This window comes from Canis lupus, chromosome 8 (genome assembly GCF_003254725.2).
Source record: "Canis lupus dingo isolate Sandy chromosome 8, ASM325472v2, whole genome shotgun sequence".
Classification (NCBI taxonomy): domain Eukaryota; kingdom Metazoa; phylum Chordata; class Mammalia; order Carnivora; family Canidae; genus Canis; species Canis lupus.
Genome location: NC_064250.1, coordinates 1,269,270 through 1,287,827, shown reverse-complemented (window position 1 = coordinate 1,287,827; position 18,558 = coordinate 1,269,270). Strand labels below are relative to the sequence as shown.

At 37.5% G+C, this 18,558-nt stretch overlaps 1 protein-coding gene across 3 annotated transcripts in view; it reads left to right on the top strand.

Annotated features, from left to right (window-relative positions):
* Window positions 1–18,558, top strand: part of TRIP11 (thyroid hormone receptor interactor 11) — a 70,172-nt gene that overhangs the window by 33,587 nt on the left and 18,027 nt on the right. For 2 of the 3 annotated variants that reach the window (XM_025467814.3, XM_025467813.3), the window contains exons 12-16: window positions 1,317–1,457; window positions 2,885–3,078; window positions 7,790–7,953; window positions 8,993–9,096; window positions 14,061–14,160. In XM_025467814.3, the coding sequence (XP_025323599.1) occupies window positions 1,317–1,457; window positions 2,885–3,078; window positions 7,790–7,953; window positions 8,993–9,096; window positions 14,061–14,160 (703 nt within the window). Of the gene's footprint in view, window positions 1–1,316; window positions 1,458–2,884; window positions 3,079–7,789; window positions 7,954–8,992; window positions 9,097–10,236; window positions 10,800–14,060; window positions 14,161–18,558 lie in introns of those variants that run through there. The other variant, XM_025467816.3, reaches the window with a different exon arrangement.

Genomic DNA, 18,558 nt, shown 5'->3' with positions numbered 1-18,558 from the left:
TGATAATCGTCTTTGAAGGGGCATGTGAAGTTGTTCATCCAGAAATACTAATTTCAGGAGCTTATGATTTCATTCTAAACAAGTTTTCCTCAGAGGTCCTGGGGGTTTCTCCCCTAAATTACTAGATCTTTCCAAATATTTTATTTTTTATTTTTCAAATATTTTTAGCAATAGGTTATTTACATAGAAAAAAAAGATTAACAGCAATTAATATTTTTCTTTTGAAATGACTTCCCTGTCTTTCCTTTGCCAGTGACTTTTACTTTTTTTTTTAAGATTTTGTTTATTTATTCATGAGAGACACAGAGAGAGGCCGAGACACAGGCAGAGGGAGAGGCAGGCTCCATGCAGGGAGCCCGATGTGGGACTCAATCCTGGGACTCCAGGGTCACGTCCTGGGCTGAAGGCAGGTGCTAAACCGCTGAGCCACCCAGGCATCCCCAGTGACTTGTACTTTCTGAGGAGCAGTTGTGTGTGCCTGATGAGTGAACACACATACACATAACTCTCTCATACTCTTTTGAGTGATTTTGGGATCTGTGAACACTTCGTTGTAAAGGGTAAATTTGAAGAGATTGTGTCTTGAATTCTTTTATTTATTTAATTGTAAAATTATTTATTTAAAAACCTTTTTTAAAAAGGATTTTATTTATTCATGACAGACGCAGAAAGAGGCAGAGACCTAGGCAGAGAAAGAAGCAGGCTCCATGCTGGAGCCCGATGTGGGACTTGATCCTGGGGACTCTGGGATCACACCCTGGGCCAAAGGCAGGCATTCAACCACTGAGCCACTCAGAGATCCCTTGAATTCTTTTAAAAACATTTTTTTAAAGATGATTTTATTTGAGAGTAGTACACGAGAGAATTCTTTTATAAACATTTCTAATAAACGTTTTCTTCAGAATAGTTTGATTATTTGAAAAGTTGCAAAGATAGTGGTCTTTCCCATATGTCTCACCCCAGTTTCCCTTATGTGTTGGCATCTTAGATTACTATGATACATTTATAACAACTAATTCACCAATACTGATATATTACTATTCACTGAAATTCTTACTTTATTTGAATTTCCTTAATTTTTTTTTTAAACCAAAAAAATGACCAAATGTCTTTTTCTGTTCAGGATGCCATCCAGGATAACATGTTATATTTAGTTGTCATGTCTCCTTAGGCTTCTCTAGACTGTAACAGTTTCTCAGACTGTTTTTGATGGCCTTGACTTGGTTAACTATATCTCAAGATTAATTATTTAATGAGGCAAATATGTGTTTTTTTAATGTATTTTTCTTAAAGCTAATGTTATTTCTTCCCCAAAGGGCAAGACTGGGGAGTTAAATCAACTTTTAAATGCAGTTAAGTCAATGCAGGAGAAGACAGTTAAGTTTCAACAAGAGAGAGACCAGGTCATGTTGGCCCTGAAACAGAAACAAATGGAAAACAGTGCTTTACAGAATGAGGTATGCTTTTACTTTAAAGAAATTGAGTCAAGCAATAAGTTTAGTAACTATTAAGAAAACTAGAATGACTTATTAAAAATAATTTCTCTCTTAGGTGATTTTTTTTCTCAGTCTTCCTCTGATGTGCTATAGTAGGATTTTGATCTCCCAGAGTACATATTATTTCAGTTTTCAGAAGTGAAAAACCATGGCATATCTTGGGTATGAAAACTATTTCCCACTGATGTAACCACTGCAGAAAACAGTGTGCAGATTCCTCAAAAAAATTAAACATAGAAATATTATACAATCCAGTAGTCCATTACTGAGTATTTAACCAAAGAAAATGAAAACACTAATTCAGAAAGATATATGCACCCTTATGTTTACTGCAGCATTATTTACAAATGCTGAGATAGGGAAGCAACCCAAGTGTCCATTGATAGATGAATGGATAAAGATATGATATGAAGGGAATATTAGTGATATGAATGGAATATTAGCCATAAAAAGGAATAAGATCTTGCTATTTCCAACAACATGGGTGGACCTGGAGGGTATATTATGCTAAGTTAAATAAGTTGGACAGGGGAAGGAAAATACCATAGGATTTAACTTATATGGAATGTAAAAAACAAATCCGTGAAACCGAGACAGAATCATAAGCATGGGGGACAAACTGGTGGTTGCTAGAGGGGAGGGGTTTAGGGAGAATGGGCAAAATAGGTCAGGGGGATTTAGAGGTAAAAATTTCTAGTTCTAAGTAAGTCACAGGGATGAAAAATACATTACAGGGACTATAGTCAATAATATTGTAATAACGTATGATGATAGTACCCTTACTGTGATGAGCAGAGATTGGCATATATAGAGTTGTTGGATCACTATGTAGTACACTTGAAACTAGGGTAGCATCATCATATACTTCAACTTAAAAAAATTCTCACCCATAAATTATGAAAAAATGAAATTTTTACTGAAAAAGTGGTCTGTCACAAAGATCCTCGTACTTGGTACAATTCCATTTTCTGTTATAGCCATAGGGAATGAGCTCTTACAAGGTGAAACTTCCAGATGAATAGTCAAGTGGATTTTCAGAGACTTTTTCTTTTTTTTTTTTAATAAATTAGTTATTGGTGTTCAATTTACCAACATACAGAATAACACCCAGTGCTCATCTCGTCAAGTGCCCCCCTCAGTGCCCGTCACCCATTCACCCCCACCCCCTGCCCTCCTCCCCTTCCACCACCCCTAGTTCGTTTCCCAGAGTTAGGAGTCTTCATGTTCTGTCAGAGACTTCTTATAATACAAATACATCTTGCAATATAAGAAATAAGTATATAATAATATACTTAAGTAATGGGCAAAAGATTTGATAACAAAGTGGCTTGTCGAGTAGAAAGGGGAACATTTTATAGAAGAAAAATAAAAAGGTGTCCTCTGCCTAGGTTCAACATTTACGCGACAAAGAATTACGCTTAAACCAGGAGCTAGAGAGATTGCGTAACCATCTTTTAGAATCAGAGGATTCTTACACCCGTGAAGCTTTGGCTGCAGAAGAGAGAGAGGCCAAACTGAGAAGGAAAGTCACAGTATTGGAGGAAAAGCTAGTTTCATCTTCTAATGCAATGGAAAATGCAAGGTAACTTTTCCTTGTTTTTAGCACCCATATTAGCTGAACACTTCTTAAGTGTCAGAATCAGTAAGCATTTTTCCTGGGTTACCTCATTTTACGAAATTCATTATCTCCATTTGACAGATGAAGATACTGAGGGTAAAGAGGTTTTAGTAAGCTGCCCAAGATAAGACTCAGAGTATGTGTGCAGGTTTCACATTCAGGTCTGTAACTCTTGACCAGATCTGGCATTCACATAGCTCCCTCTGAATTGTTTTCTTTTTCCCCTTTTAAAAAATACTATTTTATTTATTATTATTTTTTATCATAATTGTACTAGCTCTTTCTAAATTGTAACTATCACCCTAGATAATTGTCTCTTACTGTTTTAAGAGTTTAGACTTAAATTCTGATTTTCTTTTTTATTTTTTTTCCCATTTGTGATTAGCTTTGTCAGTCTCCCAAAGAACTAATTTGATTTATGTGATTTTACCCTGGATCAAATGGTCTAAGGTTGAATAAGGTTTGGATGTTAGAAGGGACAGAGTAAAGGAAGTAACAGGGTGAAGACCTAGGTCAGTATGAATTAACTCTTGGTTTGTTGGACCTTTTGAGTTACTGGGTCCCTACTTATGTATTTTTATTGCTGTTTTTACTAGAATACCGGTTTTTAGTAAAAGGCTCAGGAACAGTAAGTGGAGGACATGTGTGGGGTGTAAGGCATGGGGTAGGGGTGCAGAGTTTCCAGCTCTCTCCCAGCAAGCACCTCTCCTCACATCGCCCAGTACTCACCAGCCCAGAAGCTTTCCAAACCCTCTCCTTGTGAGTTTTTATGTAGGTCTCATTACAGAGGCATGATTGATTCCGTGCCTATATATTTTAAATTTTTAATTTTCTCAATAAAATGTATTTTCTTTTTTTCCCTGTCTATTATAAAAACATATTTTGCACTTCAGGAAAATTATGTAAACTAAAAAGAACATAAAGTCACAGTCCCACCAAGAGATAATCCTTTTCAGTGCCTTTGCATGCTTCTTACAAATGTATGTATATATTACATATGTTGTGTTTTTTTTTTAACGTGGGCCTCATCACAGGGCTTGAACTCCCGACCCTGAGCTGAGGTCGAGAGTCGGTTTTTCAACCAACTATAAGCCACCCAGGTGCCCCATATTATATGTATTTCTAAAACAAAATTAAGGTCATTCTATTGATACCGTTTTGTAATCTGCTTCTGTACCTAGTGAGTATCAGCATATGTTACACCATGTTTCTGTAATATCATTTTATGGCTACATAGTATGCCATTATTTGGATTTTCCATAATGTCTTTAATCTAGTCATTTATTATTGGACATTCAGAAGTGTTTCAACTTTTCAAAATTTATATTAAGAGTGGTGTCATATTATCCCAAGATAGGTATTTTTGTGTTGATGACAAATTACCTCCTTAGCATAAATTTTCAGAAATGGCAGTTCTGGTTCAAAGGACATTTTTAAAACTTTTGAGGTGTATTGCCAAATAATCTTCCAGAAAAATTATGTTCATTTGTATTTCCATTAGTGGTATGTACATCTTTTAGTTTTTCACTGCATATGATGCTAAGGGAGATATAAGGATGTGGTATATATTACTCCTGTCTGTGAAGTGATCATAGGCCAGTGGAGACCGTACTTCTGAGTTGAACTTCTCTTGCTTTGCAGGGAATGTTATTACCTTCAGTCTCAGAAAGAAAACTTGTTTGAAGTGAGTGGTCCTTTGTATGTCTGTTTCACACTGGCAGAAATGCCAAAGCATTCCCAGGCTATAAAATTGATAATCCTTGGGACACCTGGGTGGCTCAGTGGTTTAGCGCCTGCCTTCAGCCCAGGGCTTGATCCTGGAGACCCATGATCGAGTCCCACGTTGGGCTCCCTGTATGGAGCCTGCTTCTCCCTCTGCCTGTCTCTCTGCCTCTCTCTGTCTGTGTCTCTCCTGAATAAATAAATAAAATCTTTAAAAAAAATTTGATAATCCTTCCTTCAAATTTTTGAATCCTTCTTTTCTCTAATTAAAATAGTTTCTGGGCTATCTACTACCTCATTAGCCTTATTTCACACTATCATCTATATCTAGCCAAACTGTCTTACGCAGTCCTCTAGCTAGAGCTACTGCTTTCCTGTTTCTTCTGCTTTTTTTTTTTTTTTAAAGATTTATGTATTAGAGAGAGAGAGAGTGAGCTCATACTTGTGAGCAGGGGGAGGGGCAGAGGGAGAGAGAGAGAATTTCTAATATACTCCCCACAGAACAGATGTCAGGCTCCATCTCCTGACCCTGGAATCATGACCTGAGCCAGTATCAAGAGTCAGTGGGATGCCTGGGTGGCTCTGCAGTTGAGCATCTACCTTGGGCTCAGGGTGTGACCCCGGGGTTCTGGAATTGAGTCCTGCATCGGGCTCCCCACAGGGAGCCTGCTTCTCCTTCTGCCTGTGTCTCTGCCTCTCTGTGTCTCTCGTGAATAATTAAAATCTAAAAAAATAAAAAATAAAAAAGAATCAAGAGTCAGCGGTCAACTGACGGAACCACCCAGGCACCCCAGCTTCTGCCTTTTCACATCATATTCTTCTACCTGAAGAGTAGGCTTGATTCCTAATCTACCTGAAGAGTAGGCTTGATTCCTAACAGTTCTTCTGTTAGTCCCACCTGTTCTTCAAACACCATTTCCTTCATAAAGAATGCTTTATTTATCACCCCACTCCTCAAATTCAAAACCAAACCCTGGTGTGATGGTTTTCTTTTGAACCTGCATCATGCTTTGTTTGAGTCTTCTTTTTTTGAGAGACAGAGGCAGAGGGAGAAACAGGCTGCCTATAGGGAGCACAATGGGAGACTTGATCCCAGGACCGGGGGGATCACGCCCTGAGTGGAAGGCAGATGCTCAACCACTGAGCCACCCAGGTGTCCCTTTGCTTAAGTCTTCACTAGCACACTTGTATTTTACTTTAGGGTACAAATAATTTTGACCCATCTTATGTCTTGTACCAGGCACTGAAATATAAACTCCCTAGGAGTGGGGATGATGACATTTATTTTGTACCCTTCCCATAGCGCATATATATATATATATATTTTTTTTTTTTTTTTTTAAAGATTTTATTTATTTATTCATGAGATACACACAGAGAGAGGCAGAGACACAGGCAGAGGGAGAAGCAGGTTCCATGCAGGGAGCCTGACGCGGGTTTCAATCCCGGGTCTCGAGGATCAGGCCCTGGGCTGAAGATGGCACTAAACTGCTGAGCCACCCTGGCTGCCCCCACAGCATATATTCTTAACACCTAGTTCATGGATGCTTCTGTAATGCTTGTTGAATGAGTGACTGATGTCTACAAACCAGATTATAGTGTTTTGAGCCCTTGATTAACTATCGTAATAAGTGGTATTTATTAACTTTTTGAGTGACATCATAGCTCATTTCATCTTTGCAATCACCTGTTGAAAGACATGCTAACCGGCAAAGTTGTGTAAAGTCCAGAAATATTTGGGGGCAAAATTCAGTCTCCTGATTATCAATTTACTGCTCTTCCCACAAGAGGGTGCTGTTGGGTAGTTTCCTCAAAGTGAGTTGTGCTTAATGGGTATTAAAGGACTGCTCCTAAGAATGTTTTAACTGGATATTAAAAACCCAGGAAAGACATGCAATATTTTGTTTGTAATCATTATACATTAAGTAAGTAAATCAATGACATAAGCTGGGGTAAAAAGATTGCATTGGAATCTCTTATTATTTGGGCAGGTGTAGAGATTATTGTATTTAATATAAAAAGAAACAAAGATGATGGTAAAAGATAATTAACTAGTAATCAGAGCATTTTGTTAATGGGACGACCTTTGGAAAGTTGTAAGTTCACCATGATTGCAAATGTTAAAAGCCAAGGAGGTTTCAGAATCCATTGCTAATTGGGTTGGAAGCCAGACAAAATGACTTCCAAGGTCCCCTGCAACTTAAAATTTTGTGATAAATTACTTTTTAGCCTGGAAAAATGAAAATTGCAAGCTGTGTGTGAATTTTTAGTATACTGACATGTATTGTATAAAAGTCCAGCTTTTAATCTTTAAAATGACTGCCATTTGTTCAAAGTCACTCTCATGGGTGAAATGGGGAATTTGGGGAAATGGGGAAAATGATTGAATTAACAAAACAAAGAGGACAAAGATCAGAGGAACTCTCCTAGTTTTTTTGAAATCTAACTTGAATTTAATGCAGTGGAATGTAAGGAAGGTCAGATTCATAGAGACAGAAGGTAGAGTGGTGGTTGCTGGGGGAAAGGGGAGTTCCTGCTTAGTGGATATAGAGCTTCCCTTTGGGATGACGAAGTTCTGGAGAGGAATGATGATGATGATTGTACAACAGTGTGGATATACTTAGTACCACTGATCTGTATACTTAAAAATGGATAAAATGGTAAATGTTATGTAAATACTTCCACAAAAAAAAAAAAAGGTTTCATCTTATAAAGTAAATAGAAAGAGTTGGCTTTTATTTTATTTTACTTTATTTTATTTATTTTTTGTAGAGGAGTGGGAGGTGGAAGGGGCAGAGAGAAAATCTTAAGCCCACTCCTCACTGAGCACAGAGCCCAACACAGGACTCAGTCTCACAACCCTGATATCATGCCTTCAGCTGAAATCAGGAGTCGGATGCTTAACCCTCTGGGCCACACAGGCGCCCCTGACTTTAATTGTCTTTGTTGGAAGCCATCAGGCCAGTTTGCAGGTAGAGTCACTGCAGGAGCAGCTGAATGTGGTCTCTAAGCAGAGGGATGAAACCGCCCTGCAGCTCTCTGTGTCTCGGGAACAAGTAAAGCAGTATGCTCTCTCACTCTCCAACCTGCAGATGGTACTAGAGCATTTCCAGCAAGGTGAGTTGTACAGTCAGTGAAGAAAAATTGTACTTCTTGAGAATTCCAGCTTACTTCAGTTCTCCTGTGAAATAGGATGGGGAAATCTTTGAAGGGTTACCACTTAGAGGAGGAAAAGATAAGTAGCCATCAACAAGTTGATGTAGACTCCTTTTATAAGTAAAACTAGAGAATGTGCTACATAGTAATTATTAAAGAGCTGTTTGGGTATCATGTGACCAATGAAGGTGAGAATTGGGGAAGGATGATTACATGATAAAGAGAGGACCATGTAGACGCAATGCTTAGGTTTTGAGATATACTGGTCAGAGGTTGAATCCACTTCAGAGGGTTAATCACCATTAATTACTGTCCTTTGAAATATTGATTGACTTGTTCTTAGCTGTTCATCTATACCTTGAGGTAACTACATTTTCTAGTCCAGGTGGATATATTTTTCTGAAGACATAGTAACAGTGACCAGAGAACAGTATTACTGTGATAACCAAATATGCTTTTTCATATCTATCACCCATCCTCAGATTTACCTCCTTTAGATCATTCATTTTACCTGTTTATTTGTATTTCAGTAATGTTTGGCAGTGAATTAACTGCTAGTAGGGAGCAGGTGATTAGGGGATATGAAGGGCATGAAGTAACAGAAGTTACGGTTTTGTACCTAAGCAAAACTTTAAATTCATACATAGGTAGATCTTCAGGCTTACTCATGGTTGAAATCTTGAATTTTAAAATAAGAATTCTCAAGGTCTGTTATACATAATACTTATTGGAACAGACAGGTGTACAAAATAGTGTGACCATAGGGAAGACTTTGCCAAAGAAAAGATATTTGAGTGGAGTTCTGAAGGGAGGGAAGGGTTTTGCATGATGGACAAGATGGAGGAAACCAGTCTCTTTAATTCCAGCTCACATGATCTAAAGACATATAGAATATTCTTGTTGAGATATTTGAACTGTTTCTATTGAATTGTTAAAATTTCAAGTGGTATAAAATTCTAATTCACACAATTGCAGGATACTAATATAACTTTCTTTTCAGAGGAAAAAGCTGTGTATTCTGCTGAACTAGAAAAGCACAAACAGCTTGTAGCTGAATGGAAGAAAAAGGCAGAAAATCTGGAAGGAAAACTGATGTCATTACAGGTTGGTTGAAATAATTCTTTCCTGTAAATTTCATTCATGAACAATCATTTGTGGAATCTATATCTCAAAATAATCTAAACAATTAATTTTAGTAAATACTGTTTGAGTGGTTACTTGGAATCCTATTCTGGTATGTAATGGTGAACAAGATATTCAGGATTTTCCCTATGTGGCTTAAAGTTTAGACACAACAAATATGAGATGATGGGAAATTTTCTTTAGCATAGATGGTTATATTATGGGGCCACTAAAAAAAATTTATACTGTTAACTTTATAATTTTCTCTTTTCACTAAGATATATTGGGCACTCTATTTTACATGGATTAAAATAATGTATATTGGGACGGCTCAGCGGTTAAGCATCTGCCTTCGACTCAAGGCGTGATCCTGGAGTTCCAGGATGGAGTCCCACATCGGGCTCCCTTCGTGGAGCCTGCTTCTCCCCCTGCCTATGTCTCTCTCTCTCTCTCTGTGTCTCTCATGAATAAATAAATAAAATCTTTAAAAAATAATAACAATAAAATAATGTATATGCTTTAGATCTTTTCCTTTTATAGCATAATACTTCAAAATATCTTTGTTATACTTCATATGCAGAAAAACTGACATGAAAGTGACTTGCTTTTAGGATTTAGAATGAACTTTTCTAACTCATAAGTAGACTTTGTTGATACTTGGTGGAAAGTAATAAAATCTGTTTACCTGTCATTAGTGGTGAATGTGCTATCCAGGCCTATTAATATTCCTAATAAAAGAAGACATATTTCCCTTAAAGTTTTGAAATTCTTATTAAATACTGAGTGGCTGCAAAACAGTATTTAGGTAGTACATGTAAAATAAAAGAAGAGCCATATAGCAGATAACCTCATACTTGCCCACCCAGGATAAGAAAAGGATTGTCATTTTTTTTTTTAAGATTTTATTTATTTATTCATGAGACACAGAGAGAGAGAGAGATGCAGAGACACAGGCAGAGGGAGAAGCAGGCTCCATGCAGGGAGCCCAATGCGGGACTCGATTCCCGGGTCTCCAGGATCAGGCCCCGGGCTGAAGGCAGCGCTAAACCGCTGAGCCACCCAGGCTGCCCAGGAATGTCATTTTTTTTTTTTTTTTAATTTTTTTTTTTTTATTTATGATAGTCACAGAGAGAGAGAGAGAGTGAGAGAGGCAGAGACACAGGCAGAGGGAGAAGCAGGCTCCATGCACCAGGAGCCCGACGTGGGATTCGATCCCGGGTCTCCAGGATCGCGCCCTGGGCCAAAGGCAGGCGCCAAACCGCTGCGCCACCCAGGGATCCCGGAATGTCATTTTTAAGTCCTGTTGTGCTCTCTGTATCTCCCCTTCTTATCACTTCATAGAGAACCAAGAGTCCAGAATGTTACATTTATCACCCTTTGTTTTTCTTTATGGTTTTATCACATATATCTGCATCTCCAAATGATACATTGTATGGTTTCGCATATTTTTGAACTCTTCTATAAATTTAAATTTTTGGAAATGTATGTAAATTCAGTAATTGTCCTGAAACTTGCTTTTTTCACTTAGTATTATATTCATGAGTTTTAGCCATGTTACTGTGTGTTATTATGTGTGCAAAGCTTATTATTCTCACTGCTGTATTTATTGCATGAATGTTTAATTTATTTACCCATTTTACTGATAAAGGACCTTGCTGTTATCTGCCATAAAATGTGGTTATGAACTTCCTTGTTTACATCTCCTGGTGCACATGTTTGAGAGTTTCTTTCATGCCTATGCCTTTTTTTTTTTTTTTTTAACATTTTATCTATTTATTCATGAGAGACATAGAGAGAGAGAGAGGCAGAGACACAAGGCAGAGGGAGAAGCAGGCTCCATGCACGGAGCCTGACGTAGGACTGGATCCTGGGTCTCCCTCCAGGATTAAGCCCTGGGCTGAAGGCAGCACTAAACCTCTGAGCTACCCGGGCTGCCCTCAGGCCTGTGTCTTGATTGGAATTGCTGAGTCCTGGGATATATATGGGCAATTTCAACTTTATTCAATGATGGCAAGTTGTTTTATAGCAATAGTGCTAAGGTACTAGCACTAGCACTAGTGCTAATGTGGTGTATAAGAGTTCTTGGTCTACATCCTTGGCAACACTTGGCATTAAAGTTTTTTGCCAGTGTAGTAGGTGGGAAAGGCTATCTTCTTATGTTTTTTTTTTTTTTCACATTTATTTCATTTCATTTTATTTTAAATTCAGTTTACCAACATATAGTATAATATATAACACCCAGTGCTCATCCCAAATGCCCAATCACCCACCCCATCTCCCCATCCTCCTCCCCTTCTGCAACACATCTTATGGTTTTAATTAGCATTTGTCTGACTGCTAACAAGGTCAAGCATCTTTTAATGTGTTTATTGATCATTTATGCTTACTTTCTGGTGAGCTCATTAATATGTTTAAAAAGATATTTTATCCAAGACTTTTAATTGTTTCCAGTGGGTCCAGAGTGTCTCAGCTACCATACATATTGTTAGAAGTGTCCATATCAAAAAAAAAAAAAAAAAAGAAGTGTCCATATCTTCTTTTTAATCTAACTTTATTTTTAATTTAAAATGTAATGTATACTTAGAAAACAAAATAAATCAGAAGAGACTAAGAGTGAATTAGTAAAGATAAAAGCTGAAATTGGCGAAATAAAATCCAAACAAATGGTAGAAAGAATAATAAAGTCTAAACGTTAATTTTAGAAAAAATCTGGGATCCCTGGGTGGCGCAGCGGTTTGGCGCCTGCCTTTGGCCCAGAGCGCAGTCCTGGAGACCCGGGATCGAATCCCACATCGGGCTCCCGGTGCATGGAGCCTGCTTCTCCCTCTGCCTATGTCTCTGCCTCTCTCTCTCTGTGTGACTATCATAAATAAAAAAATAAAAAAAAAAAAAAATTAAAAAAAAAATTTAGAAAAAATCTTAATGTAGTTTTGAGATTTAATAATTTCTTAAATAGAAATGCTGTGAGGTAAAAATAAATATTTGAAGGTTTACTTAAATTTCCTTTATACTAAATTTAGTATTTTTGTGGATTTTAAATTTTTGTGGATTTTACATTTTTTATTTAAAATTTTTTGTTGCAGTCCCTTTGTGTATCAGAGTTCAACTTGAGAAGCAGAACCAGTAGGGAGGCAGTGGTGTGTGTGTGTGTGTGTGTGTGTGTGCACGCGTATGCATATATATATGACGTGCACAGATATGTATCTGTGAGATTTATTATAAGGAATTGACAATGTGATTGTGGGTTGGTACTCAGAATGGAAAGATCCCATCACAGACGTGGGCCAAAGTTGTTCTCCATAGATAATCAATAAAGAAAATCACAAACAAGATACAGCTCTGTGGGAGGGGCCAAAGTTGTAGTCCTGCATGAATTTTTTCTTTTTGGGGACAGCTCATCCTTGATTTCAAGGACTTTGGGTTCAGTCAGGCCCACCTGATTATTCAGGATAAATGCCTTCCTTAAATTTAGCTGATTAGGAGTTTTGATTACATTTGCAAAATAGCTTCACAGCAACATCTAAATTATGGTTGATTAACTGGGGGCTGTAGCCTATCTAAGAGGACACATCAGAAAAATTCACTTTGATTCAAGATGGTAAAGCTTGGCCTAAAACTTACATGGGCCAATACTCTAGAATAGCCAAGAAAATTGTGTGAAAGAACAACAGTGAGGAGCTGTTAATAAACAGCATATTGACTGGATTTGTCAAACAGAAGGAGAATCCAGATATAGAAGCTAGGATATATTTGAGAGTTTACTTTATTTTTTAAAGACTTTGTTTATTTATTCATGAGAAACACAGAGAGGCAGAGACACAGGCAGAGGGAAAAGCAGGCTCCCGCGGGGAGCCTGATGCCGGACTCCATCCCAGAACCCTGGGGTCATGCCCTGAGCCACCTGGGTGTCCCTATATTTGAGAATTTAAAACCAAACTCTAGTTACAATTTAACAGAAAGAGGATAGATTATCTAATAAATGATGTTGCCACATGTGGCTGTGTGGAAGAAAATAAAAGTGGATCCCTATCTTACAGCGTATGCAGAAGTAAATTCCAATTGTATTAAAGCTTGGATCCTCAACTGGGAGTGGTGTTGGAGATCTGGGACTATTTTACCATGTAACAGTGACTGGATTTAGTGGGTGGGAGCCAGGAATGCCAAAAGCAAACCTGTTGAGAAACACTATTTGAAAGATGTAAATACTGAAAACAACAAAATAACCACCTTGCCAGAAAATCTGGAAGAGTACATGCGGAGTCTAGTGGCAAGGAGGAGCCTGACCAAGACTAAAACTCAGGAAGCTGTGAAAACAGAGTAGGACGTGTTTGAGTATACACAATTTAAATACTTTTATGTGGCAGAAGGTATTATGCCGTCAACAGATAAATGGCAGATCTGGCGAATAACACTTGTAGCCCTGATGACAAAGGGTTCTCGTCTCCTCTACAAGGTGAGCTTAGAAACAGGCAAGGGTATGCAAAGACGTTTTCACAGAAAAGCAGCTCTAGCTGTCCTATAAACATGGAAAAATCTCAAATTCACTAGTAGTTAGGGAAATAAAAATTAAAATAATAAAGTAGTAATGAAATGTCATTTTATACCTGTCAGACTCACAAAAATTAAAGAGAACATTTGTTCTATTTCTTAACTTCTTATATCTGCTTTTTGTAGTTTCTATGCTCTTATTATTGTCACTTTTTAAAACTTTTGTCACCATATTGTCTTTTAGTAAGCATCCTCTTATTTAGTTCTAAGGGAGGTAGTATGCTTACTCTGTGAAGTATGGGCTCTGACTTTGATACTTCCTGTGTGAACCTGCCCAAGGTCACAGAAGCACAGTTTCATTAGCTGAAGCGAAGAAGGTCGATCGACTCTGGCTGCCAGCAATGTAGTTTGTGAAATAGTTTTTGCAAGCTGCTTTTTGATGAACTTTTCTTCCTCAGGAGCGTTTTGATGAAGCAAATGCTGCGTTGGATTCAGCATCAAGACTTACAGAGCAGTTAGATTTAAAGGAAGAACAAATTGAAGAACTTAAAAAACAAAGTAGGTGGTTTTTTTCTTTTCTATTTTTCTCCCTCTGATGCTAGCGTTGAATCAGATGGAGTCTTCTCCTGTGCGTCCACACAGTTGAGTGAGACCAACTTCCCCTGGCTGTGACTTCCGTTTCCATCACCCATGACCAGCTTGATTCAATTTTAATATGGTCTGAGTGAAACCAGAGTTGAAAGTGGGCCCTGGCTATCCAGGTAGTTTTCCTGCATATTGTATTGATTGTCCAGTTGTATTGATTGTCACCCTATTGACCATCAAGGGAATTGATTCTTATGGTTAGGACTCCTCCGTAATCATTCTGTGTTCATCCTATCTAAGGCAATGGGATATATCAGGGTGTTATTCTCAAGAAATAGAGTAACTTCTTGTGGAATGAACGTCTGGCTATAACTAGCTTTTTATGATTATAGGTGGTGCTCTACCTATAGGCACTCATTATGTGATTGTGTAGTACTTGTAAGATATGAGCCTTGCCAATTCCCTGAGGTGATTCCTATGCTTAGGATTATCACTTGGGCCTCAGGTAATCAGGTGGTTTATAATGCATTGTTGAATCTAACAGCTGACAAAGATTGCAGGTCTCTGTTTAATCTCTGATTTAAAGGCCCCTGGAAGTTGAGCTGTTCTAGAGCTGCATTCAGTAGGTAAATATTTAAGGTGATCCTGGAACCTAGAAGTATACCACCTTTACATAGCTGGGTTGGGTACAGTAAGCACCAAGGCATGTAATTAAAGAATTAAGAAGTGCCACCTAACATAAAATAGAAATTAGAAGTAGGCAAAATTAGGAGGAGATGGCACAGTGGACATGCTGTCAGATGACAGAAACAAGGACTTGAACACTAAAGAGGCAAGCCAGCAGGAAGCACTGAAGCATGGGTACCAACGGACAAACCAGAGGAAGTTGTCCTGAATCTGACAGCAGACCGCAGATGAAAGATTTGTAGGACTACAAAAAACAATAAGGTACATCACGTGAGGTAGGTGTCCTCAAGGTAATCTGCTTCTGAGGCAAATAATTGCCCTTACTTGGTCAGACTTGGCCAGCCTTGGAATTCTAACTCTCATGGGGGCGAGAAATGGACAGCAAGGAAACAATTACATACTGAGTATCGTGGGCTATTTATACTGCATTATGTCTAGTCTTCACAAGCAATTCTAGAGTAGGTTGATAGGAATTTCATTTTATAAGTCAAAGAAACTCAGGTTTGAACTCTGATCTTCTTACCCTTGACCAAAGCTCATGATGTTTCCGTATTACTTTATTTCTATCCTGTCAGGAAAATGGTTACTTATAATCTGACTTGTATTTTGTTCTGTGTATTTCCATCTCCTTTAAATATAGGACAGCATCCTTTATATATTGTGCCTTTATATATTGTGTTGATATGGTTGCTCGTAGGGAGAGGCAGTACTTACTGAGAAAATGCCAGAGCAACTATAGCAATATCTGCAGATATATGGCCAACCCAGAGAAGACACACTGGATACCCAAGGGATTAGCCAGAGAATTGACAGCTTAGGGTAGTGCTAAACTGCTGCAAGTGAAAAGGCAGTATTCTGAGCCAACACATTGGTCTGTGACACCCCATTGCTCTGTGGCATGCTGCTATATGTTTAAGGCCACATCCCTTTTTAGAGACCTACTCGAGTCGTTTCGTGCAGATGATGTTAAGATAAAAAAATTCTGTGACTTACTGTAGTTGGTAAATATTATCAGAGTCCTTGTACTACTTTGTACTCATTCAGGCGCTCATTTAAACCCCCAGTAGCAGAATATTTCAGATTTAGATTATTATATCTGACGAGGCTTAGGTGGCTTTGGTCCCTATTGATATAAAAAATGACAATTACCATTCAGTGTAAATGCATAGGAACTTTGGACTCATTCTGTGGGGCAAATATTAGGTGCAGGAAACTCTGATTATGCTTACACAACTGGTATTTGAGAGGACAGGCAAGAGGCCAGTGTTGCACAGACAGGAAGGGGAGTAAAGAGACTGTTCTGTTGTGTCTTTAAGTCATTCTTGCCATTTACATTCTTGTTTCTTCTTAACAATCTGTTTTCTTTTATTACCGTAGTGCTTAATACTGCTTTTATATCTGTAAACACAAATGTGATTTTATTTTCTCAAAGCTGCTCTCTTGATTTGGTAATATAAATAAAACCTTGATTGGCTTGGTTGTTTCAAAAGAATCACTGTATATTTTCTTTCATAGATCATTAAGTACTTTAAATGTTGATTGATGTTGTAATACTGTACTTTATTTTTAACACGAAACTTGGCCAGACAGCGAAAATATTTGCCAGGAGAAACAATTTTGAAAAAGACAGATTGGCTTTTGTTGCAAGAAAGTACATGGAGACTTGAGTTATAGAAGCAAAGTATTGTTTTATTTCTAAGCATCTGTACTGATGATTAGTTGATATGGAGTTTCAACATTTAAACAATATTGGGAAACTCTTTAAAAGTGGTATTTTATTCAAATTGCTTAGTTATGTTCTTGCTACTGGAGATGAGATAATTCGTTCTGGTCAAACGTATAAAAAGGGAGATATTACACATAACACCAGTATTAAAGCAATAGATCATTGACGATTTTATTCATTCTTAGAGGACACAATTGTGTATGTACTTGCAACTGCAGTTCTAGGTTCAGGGTATTTACAGGCCTTGTATGAAAAGTATGAAGATACCTTACCAGGCATTAAGTAATTAATGAGAACCGACTACTTGGCCTCATGCTAAATGCTGTGTGAGATAGTAGAGAGGATCCTTTTTTTCAAGGAGCTTAGTGAAGAAAGTAACAGTGTAGATACAGCATAGGTTCACAGTGTAAAACAGTGGCACACAGCAGTGGTCATAAGACAGCACATATTTACTCTCTAAGAATCTCCTTGAGGGTCAGGGCATTCCATGGAAGAAAGCAACTTGAGCAGAGCCCTAAATTAGTAGGGAGATTTTACCCCTAAACTGTAAAGGAAACCCTAAGATCCTATAGGTGCTATATTTTAGTAGATAATGTGGCTGGTAGAAGAAATGTTGCTTTGCTTCCTTCTAGAAATTATTCTTTCAGCATTTTACCTGAAAATATTTTTGTTCAGTATAGTTCCAAAGACTTACTACACACACCATCCTGTATTACTGATTTTTCAAACTTAAGATGCTCGTCCTCTGTGGAGCAGATAGGAGGACGTAGTCTTTGAGTCACTGTTTTGAATTGATCAGAGTTCAGAATTTCTGTGGAATTGTCTACATGGGAAAATACACACCTCTGGAAACCAAGATCATAGCTGAGCCATTAAAAGATACATCGTCTTGCTATATTTATGCCCGGATTTGACCTTCTACTTCTTTCACTTGTTCTCTGCCATCATCTTTGAGATAAATTCCTGCTTAAATGAAAATGATGGATAAAGTTGAAATAGAAAGCACAAAATAGTTCTCATTTTGCTAACAATTATTTTATGATACACAAAAGTTAAGTTTTCATAAACAATACAAATTTAGGTTCTAGCATTGCGAGTAACTTTCAGTATATCTGCCAGTATAGAGCTGCACCGGGAAGGGCCCCATAACTGACTTTTGTTTTTGTTGTTAGTTTTTTAAGACTACCTTTTTAGAGTAGTTTTAGATTTATAACAAAGTTGAGGTACAGACATTTCCCATATAACCCCTTCCCCCCATTATTAACATCACTCACCAGAATGGTACTTTTTTTTTTTTTTTTTTTTTTCCAACCAAGGATGAACCTGTAGTGACACAAGGTTTTTGGCCCACTTAAAAAAGAAAAAGTTTTTTTTTTTTTTTTTTTTTAAAGAAGCTTCGGGGGATGAGCACTGGGTGTTATTCTATATGTTGGCAAATTGAACACCAATAGAAAATAAATTTATAAAAAAAATAAAGAAGGTTTGGTGCCTGCTTTTTAAAAAGTCTCTTAAGTTGAGAATGGAAAATTTTCTTAAGTGTTTTTTTTTTTCCTTGAAGAAAATCTAGAAGAACGTATAAAATAAGCCCCAGTAAACCTTCTGTAATATGAAGCATAAAAATATGTTTTAAAACTACAAATATAAAAGAGGTTTAAAATGTTTTTCATGGAACCACTTTTATGGTGCTAGATGGTGGAGTTTTTATTTTAAATAAAGACATTCCGTTTTCCAGGACATGATTTATACAAGAAAACATATAATGTCCTGTTGAACATAGGCCAGAAACATTCCCAGACGCTTTGTTACCCAAACCTTTTGAGGGATTTCTTTATAGATGTTTTTGGCAGAAGTGGTGATTTTAGAGGAAACATATAAGAAATACCAGATGCAGTTTTCTGAATTGCCATAAATGGTTAAAAAAATTATTTGTGATGATATAAACATCTGGGTATACTAGA